At 47.1% G+C, this 8285-nt stretch overlaps 1 protein-coding gene across 1 annotated transcript in view; it reads left to right on the forward strand.

The window, feature by feature from the left end:
- The first annotated feature begins 1500 nt into the window (after window positions 1-1500).
- Window positions 1501-8285, forward strand: part of LOC111965932 (ADP-ribose glycohydrolase MACROD1) — a 14171-nt gene continuing 7386 nt past the window's right edge. Inside the window, exons 1-2 of the mRNA XM_070444273.1 lie at window positions 1501-1641; window positions 1724-1754. Of these exons, the coding sequence (XP_070300374.1) occupies window positions 1549-1641; window positions 1724-1754 (124 nt within the window). The 5' untranslated portion in view covers window positions 1501-1548. The remainder of the gene's footprint in view (window positions 1642-1723; window positions 1755-8285) is intronic.

The following is an 8285-nucleotide window of genomic DNA, read 5'->3' on the forward strand; positions in this document are numbered from 1 at the left end:
CAGAATTGGTATAGTGTGGTGGTGACTCAGACTCAGGTATTGTGTGGTGGTGACTCAGACTCAGTGGTATTGTGTGGTGGTGCTCAGAGGTATAGTGTGGTGGTGCTCAAACTCAGTGGTATGTGTGGTGGTGACTCAGACTCAGTGGTATAGTGTGGTGGTGACTCAGACTCAGTGGTATAGTGTGGTGGTGGCTCAGACTCAGTGGTATAGTGTGGTGGTGACTTAGACTCAGTGGTATAGTGTGGTGGTGACTCAGACTCAGTGGTATAGTGTGGTGGTGACTCAGACTCAGTGGTATAGTGTGGTGGTGACTCAGACTCAGTGGTATTGTGTGGTGGTGACTCAGTGGTATTGTGTGTGTGGTGAACTCAGTGGGTATAGTGTGGTGGTGACTTAGACTCAGTGGTATAGTGTGGTGGTGACTCAGACTCAGTGGTATAGTGTGGTGGTGACTTAGGACTCAGTGGTATAGTGTGGTGTGACTCAGACTCAGTGGTATAGTGTGGTGGTGACTCAGAGTTATAGTGTTGGTGGTGCTCAAACTCAGTGGTATAGTGTGGTTGGTGACTCAGAGGTATAGTGTGGTGGTGACTCAGACTCAGTGGTAATAGTGTGGTGGTGGACTCAAGACATCAGTGGTATAGTGTGGTGGTGACTCAGAGGTATAGTGTGGTTTTGGTGACTCAGAACTCAGTGGTATTGTGTGGTGGTGACTCAGACTCAGTGGTATAGTGTGGTGGTGACTCAGACCTCAGTGGTATTGTGTGGTGGTGACTCAGACTCAGTGGTATAGTGTGGTGGTGACCTCAGACTCAGTGGTATTGTGTGGTGGTGACTTCAGACTCAGTGGTATAGTGTGGTGGTGACTTAGACTCCAGTGGTATAGTGTGGTGGTGACTCAGACTCAGTGGTATAGTGTGGTGGTGACTTAGACTCAGTGGTATAGTGTGGTGGTGACTCAGACTCAGTGGTATAGTGTGGTGGTGACTAACTCAGTGGTATAGTGTGGTGGTGGTGACTCAGACTCAGTGGTATAGTGTGGTGGTGACAGTCTGCGTCCCTGACATTTATCACTCTGACATGCAGATGGATAGCCACCATAAATGACCCTACTCTGAACCTTGAGTCATGTTGGGCTTTTAACTGGAGTACTGTGATGGTTGACCTTTTGTGTTCCTAACAGAGACCCCCTCTAACCTTTACTAACCCACCCAGACCCCCAAAGGTCCCCTTGCTCTTGACTGTGGCTCAGTGCACAGAGCTAATGCACTCTGTGACAAGCCAATCCAGAAGGAAAAGGGCTTCAGTGTAGTAATAGATTGATGCTGTGTTCCTGTCGGTATTGTGTTCAGAATACCAGAGTAGTGCAGTTTGTTGATTGCAGTGTGCTGTAAATTAACTTAATCTCCCTCTTCGTCTCTGTCATTCTCTCTCTCTCTGACTCTCTCTCTGACTCTCTCTCTCTCTCTATATATATATATATATGTATATGTGTGTGTCTGTCTGTGTGTTCCAGATGTGATCCACACAGTGGGGCCCATAGCGATGGGGGAAGTGGGGGAGGAGGAGAGGAGCCGCCTCAGGGACTGCTACCATCACAGCCTGCAGAAGGCCACCGATACCAAGCTACGCACTGTGGTGAGGGGGGGTGGAAGGGTTATTATCATCAATCAGTTTTAAATGTATGTTCTCTGTTTTACACTGTGTTTTCTACCCCCAGGCGTTCCCTTGCATCTCCACTGGAATCTACGGTTCGTCAACAAAAGTGTTTGTCTGTGTGTTGTTGTCTGTGTGTTGTTGTGTTTTCCAGCATCACTACTCAGGAGTTTACAGAGAGGTGAATTGAGTTCAGCACACTAGATATCAGTTTTCAGTAGAAAGAGGTTTCCAGATTATGGGTTGAGATTAGACAGGCAGATTAACAGAGATTAGGGATGAGATGGTGTCAGCTGGGATGTAATCCCTCCATTTGCTGCTGGCGAGTTTAAGAGTTTAGCGATGGCAGCGCTCCAAGACTCCCCAGGGTTTCTGACTAGTGTTATTCACACAGAGCTCAGAGAAGGTAACTCAATGAAACTGTCTCAATAAAGATATAGTTTAGAGTTAAATGCTGATTTGTGTGTTTTTACTCAATATTGTCACCAATTTAATTGTAGCGGGAAGATGATTGAGACAGTGGGAACATCCAAAGTTAGTGCACTATATAGGGAATGGGTTGCCATTTGGGACTCAGGTAGATAAAAGTGAAGCAGAGAAAGGAAGAGAGTAGACAGCCACTCTGTTAGAAGAGAGAAGAAGAGAGTAGACAGCCACTCTGTTAGCAGAGAGAGGAAGAGAGTAGACAGCCACTCTGTTAGCAGAGAGAAGAAGAGAGTAGACAGCCACTCTGTTAGCAGAGAGAGGAAGAGAGTAGAACAGCCACTCTGTTAGCAGAGAGAAGAAGAGAGTAGACAGCCACTCTGTTAGCAGAGAGAAGAAGAGAGTAGACAGCCACTCTGTTAGCAGAGAGAAGAAGAGAGTAGACAGCCACTCTGTTAGAAGAGAGAAGAAGAGAGTAGACAGCCACTCTGTTAGCAGAGAGAGAAGAGAGTAGACAGCCACTCTGTTAGCAGAGAGAAGAAGAGAGTAGAATGCCACTCTGTTAGCAGAGAGAAGAAGAGAGTAGACAGCCACTCTGTTAGAAGAGAGAAGAAGAGAGTAGACAGCCACTCTGTTAGCAGAGAGAAGAAGAGAGTAGACAGCCACTCTGTTAGCAGAGAGAAGAAGAGAGTAGACAGCCACTCTGTTAGAAGAGAGAGAAGAGAGTAGACAGCCACTCTTTAGCAGAGAGAAGAAGAGAGTAGACAGCCACTCTGTTAGAAGAGAGGGAAGAGAGTAGACAGCCACTCTGTTAGCAGAGAGAAAGAAGAGAGTAGAGCCACTCTGTTAGCAGAGAGAAGAAGAGAGTAGACAGCCACTCTGTTAGCAGAGAGAAGAAGAGAGTAGACAGCCACTCTGTTAGAAGAGAGAGAGACAGCCACTCTGTTAGCAGAGAGAAGAAGAGAGTAGACAGCCACTCTGTTAGAAGAGAGAGAAGAGAGTAGACAGCCACTCTGTTAGCAGAGAGAAGAAGAGAGTAGACAGCCACTCTGTTAGCAGAGAGAGGAAGAGAGTAGACAGCCACTCTGTTAGCAGAGAGAAGAAGAGAGTAGACAGCCACTCTGTTAGCAAAGAGAGTAGACAGCCACTCTGTTAGAAGAGAGTAGACAGCCATCGAAAGAGAGTAAGACAGCCACTCTGTTACAGAGAGAGAGAAGAGAGTAGACAGCCACTCTGTTAGAAGAGAGTAGACAGCCACATCTGTTAGCAGAGAGAAGAAGAGAGTAGACAGCCACTCTGTTAGAAAGAGAGTAGACAGCCACCTGTTAGAAGAGAGTAGACAGCCACTCTGTTAGCAGAGAGTAGACACCACTCTGTTAGAAGAGGAGTAGACAGCCACTCTGTTAGAAGAGAGAGTAGACAGCCACTCTGTTAAGAGAGAAGAAGAGAGTAGACAGCCACTCTGTTTCAGAGAGAAGAAAGAGAGTAGACAAGCCACTCTGTTAGAAGAGAGTAGACAGCCACTCCTGTTATCAGAGAGAAGAAGAGAGTAGACAGCCACTCTGTTAGAAGAGAGTAGACAGCCACTTGTTAGAAGGATAGACAGCCACTCTGTTAGCAGAGAGTAGACAGCCACTCTGTTAGAAGAGAAGTAGACAGCCACTCTGTTAGCAGAGAAGAAGAAGAGAGTAGACAGCCACTCTGTTAGAAGAGAGTAGACAGCCACTCTGTTAGCAGAGAGTAGACAGCCACTCTGTTAGAAGAGAGTAGACAGCCACTCTGTTAGAAGAGAGTAGACAGCCACTCTGTTAGAAAGAGAGAAGAAGAGAAGTAGACAGCCACTCTTGTTAGCAGAGAGAAGAAGAGAGTAGACAGCCACTCTGTTAGAAGAGAGTAGACAGCCACTCTGTTAGAGAAGAGAGTAGACAGCCACCTCTGTTAGCAGAGAGTAAGACAGCCACTCTGTTAGCAGAGAGTAGACAGCCACTCTGTTAGCAGAGAGAAGAAGAGAGTAGACAGCCACTCTGTTAGCAGAGAGTAGACAGCCACTCTGTTAGCAGAGAGAAGAAGAGAGTAGACAGCCACTCTGTTAGCAGAGAGAAGAAGAGAGTAGACAGCCACTCTGTTAGCAGAGAGAAGACAGCCACTCTGTTAGAAGAGAGTAGACAGCCACTCTGTTAGAAGAGAGTAGACAGCCACTCTGTTAGCAGAGAGTAGACAGCCACTCTGTTAGAAGAGAGTAGACAGCCACTCTGTTAGCAGAGAGAAGAAGAGAGTAGACAGCCACTCTGTTAGAAGAGAGTAGACAGCCACTCTGTTAGAAGAGAGTAGACAGCCACTCTGTTAGCAGAGAGTAAGGACAGCCACTCTGTTAGAAAGAGAGTAGACAGCCACTCTGTTAGCAGAGAGTAAGACAGCCCACTCTGTTAGCAAGAGAGTAGACAGCCACTCTGTGAGAAGAGAGTAGCAGGCCACTCTGTTAGCAGAGAGAGTAGACAGCCACTCTGTTAGCAGAGAGTAGACAGCCACTCTGTTAGCAGAGAAGTAGACAGCCACTCTGTTAGAAGAGAGTAGACAGCCACTCTGTTTAGAAGAGAGTAGACAGCCACTCTGTTAGCAGAGAGTAGACAGCCACTCTGTTAGCAGAGAGTAGACAGCCACTCTGTTAGAAGAGAGTAGACAGCCACTCTGTTAGAAGAGAGTAGACAGCCACTCTGTTAGCAGAGAGTAGACAGCCACTCTGTTAGAAGAGAGTAGACAGCCACTCTGTTAGCAGAGAGTAGACAAGCCACTCTGTTAAAGAGAGTAGACAGCCACTCTTTAGCAAGAGAGTAGACAGCCACTCTGTTAGCAGAGAGAAGAAGAGAGTAGACAGCCACTCTGTTAGCAGAGAGTAGACAGCCACTCTGATTCAGAGAGAAGAAGAGATAGACAGCCACTCTGTTAGCAGAGAGTAGACAGCCACTCTGTTAGAGAGAGAGTAGACAGCCACTCTGTTAGAAGAGAGTAGACAGCCACTCTGTTATCAGAGAGAAGAAGAAGTAGACAGCCACTCTGTTAGCAGAGAGTAGACAGCCACTCTGTTAGAGAGAGTAGACAGCCACTCTGTTAGCAGAGAGAAGAAGAAGTAGACAGCCACTCTGTTAGCAGAGAGAAGAAGAGAGTAGACAGCCACTCTGTTAGAAGAGAGTAGACAGCCACTCTGTTAGCAGAGAGAAGAAGAGAGTAGACAGCCACTCTGTTAGCAGAGAGAAGAAGAGAGTAGACAGCCACTCTGTTAGCAGAGAGTAGACAGCCACTCTGTCAGAAGAGAGTAGACAGCCACTCTGTTAGCAGAGAGAAGAAGAGAGTAGACAGCCACTCTGTTGCAGAGAGTAGACAGCCACTTGTTAGCAGAGAGAAGAAGGAGTAGACAGCCACTCTGTTAGCAGAGAGTAGACAGGCCACTTTCTGTCAGAAGAGAGTAGACAGCCACTCTGTTAGCCAGAGAGAAGAAGAGAGTAGACAGCCACTCTGTTTAGCAGAGAGAAGAAGAGAGTAGACAGCCACTCTGTTAGCAGAGAGAAGAAGAGAGTAGACAGCCACTCTGTTAGCAGAGAGAGGAAGAGAGTAGACAGCCACTCTGTTAGCAGAGAGAAGAAGAGGTGACAGCCACTCTGTTAGCAGAGAGAGGAAGAGAGTAGACAGCCACTCTGTTAGCAGAGAGAAGAAGAGATAGACAGCCACTCTGTTAGCAAGAGAAGAAGAGAGTAGACAGCCACTCTGTTAGCAGAGAGAGGAAGAGAGTAGACAGCCACTCTGTTAGCAGAAAGAAAGAGAGTAGACCGCCACTCTGTTAGCAGAGAGAGTAGACAGCCACTCTAGTCAGAAGAGAGAGTAGACAGCCACTCTTTAGCAGAGAGAAGAAGAGAGTAGACAGCCACTCTGTCGGCAGGAGAAGAGAGGTAACAGCCACTCTGTTAGAAGAGAGAAGAAGAGAGTAGACAGCCACTCTGTTAGCAGAGAGAAGAAGAGAGTAGACAGCCACTCTGTTAGAAGAGAGAAGAAGAGAGTAGACAGCCACTCTGTTAGCAGAGAGAAGAGAAGAGAGTAGACAAGCCACTCTGTTAGCAGAGAGTAGACAGCCACTCTGTCAGAAGAGAGTTAGACAGCCACTCTGTTAGCAAGAGGAAGAAGAGAGTAGACAGCCACTCTGTCGGCAGGAGAAGAGAGTAGACAGCCACTCTGTTAGAAGAGAGAGAGAAGAGAGTAGACAGCCACTCTGTTAGAAGAGAGTAGACAAGCCACTCTGTTAGCAGAGAGAAGAAGAGAGTAGACAGCCACTCTGTTAGCAGAGAGTAGACAGCCACTCTGTCAGAAGAGAGTAGACAGCCACTCTGTCAGAAGAGAGTAGACAGCCACTCTGTTAGCAGAGAGAAGAAGAGAGTAGACAGCCACTCTGTTAGAAGAGAGTAGGACAGCCACTCTGTTAGAGAGAGAAGAAGAGAGTAGACAGCCACTCTGTTAGCAGAGAGTAGACAGCCACTCTGTCAAGAAGAGAGTAGACAGCCACTCTGTTAAGCAGAGAGAAGAAGAGAGTAGACAGCCACTCTTTCGGGCAGGAGAAGAGAGTAACAGCCACTCTGTTAGCAGAGAGAAGAAGAAGTAGACAGCCACTCTGTTAGCAGAGAGAAGAAGAGAGTAGACACAGCCACTCTGTTAGCAGAGAGAAGAAAGAAGTAGACAGCCACTCTGTCGCAGGAGAGAAGAGAGTAGACAGCCACTCTGTTAGCAGAGAGAGAGAAGAGAGTAGACAGCCACTCTTGTCGCAGGAGAGAAGAGAGTAGACAGCCCACCTGTTAGCAAGGAGAAGAGAGTAGACAGCCACTCTGTTAGCAGAGAGAGGAAGAGAGTAGACAGCCACTCTGTTAGAAGAGAGTAGACAGCCACTCTGTTAGCAGAGAGAAGAAAGAGTAGACAGCCACTCTGTTAGAAGAGAGAAGAAGAGAGTAACAAAGCCACTCTGTTAGCAGAGAGAAAGAAGAGAGTAGACAGCACTCTGTTAGCAGAGAGAAGAAGAGATAGAATGCCACTCTGTTAGCAGAGAGAAGAAGAGAGTAGACACCACTCTGTTAGAAGAGAGAAGAAGAGAGTAGACAGCCACTCTGTTAGCAGAGGAAGAAGAGAGTAGACAGCCACTCTGTTAGCAGAGAGAAGAAGAGAGTAGACAGACACTCTGTTAGAAGAGAAGGAGAGAGTAGACAGCCACTTCTGTTAGCAGAGAGAAGAAGAGAGTAGACAGCCACTCATGGAGAAGAGAGAGGAAAGAGTAGACAGCCACTCTGTTAGCAGAGAGAAGAAGAGAGTAGAATGCCACTCTGTTAGCAGAGAGAAGAAGAGAGTAGACAGCCACTCTGTTAGAGAGAGAAGAAGAGAGTAGACAGCCACTCTGTTAGAAGAGAGTAGACAGCCACTCTGTAGCAGAGAGAAGGAAGAGAGTTAGACAGCCACTCTGTTAGAAGAGAGAGAAGAGAGTAGACAGCCACTTGTTAAGAAGAGAGAAGAAAGAGAGTAGACAGCCACTCTGTTAGAAAGAGAGAAGAAGAGAGTAGACAGCCACTCTGTTAGAAGAGAGAGAAGAGAGTAGACAGCCACTCTGTTAGAAGAGAGAAGAGTAGACAGCCACGTCTTTAGCAGAGAGTAGACAGCCACTCTGTTAGCAGAGAGAAGAAGAGAGTAGACAGCCACTCTGTTAGCAGAGAGAGGAAGAGAGTAGACAAGCCACTCTGTTAGCAGAGAGAAGAAGAGAGTAGACAGCCACTCTCTGTTAGCAGAGAGTAGAAGAGAGTAGACAGCCACTCTGTCAGAAGAGAGTAGACAGCCACTCTGTTAGCAGAGAGAAGAGAGAGTAGACAGCCACTCTGTTAGAAGAGAGAAGAAGAGAGTAGACAGCCACTCTGTTAGAAGAGAGAGAAGAGAGTAGACAGCCACTCTGTTAGCAGAGAGTAGACAGCCCACTTCTGTCAGAAGAGAGTAGACAGCCACTCTGTTAGCAGAGAGAAGAAGAGAGTTAGACAGCCACTCTGTTAGCAGAGAGAAGAAGAGAGTAGACAGCACTCTGTTAGCAGGAGAGAAGAAGGAGAGTAGACAGCCATCTGTTAGCAGAGAGAAGAAGAGAGTAGACCAGCCACTCTGTTAGCAGAGAGAAGAAGAGAGTAGACAAG

Source organism: Salvelinus sp. IW2-2015, linkage group LG6.2 (assembly GCF_002910315.2).
Source record: "Salvelinus sp. IW2-2015 linkage group LG6.2, ASM291031v2, whole genome shotgun sequence".
NCBI lineage: Eukaryota > Metazoa > Chordata > Actinopteri > Salmoniformes > Salmonidae > Salvelinus > Salvelinus sp. IW2-2015.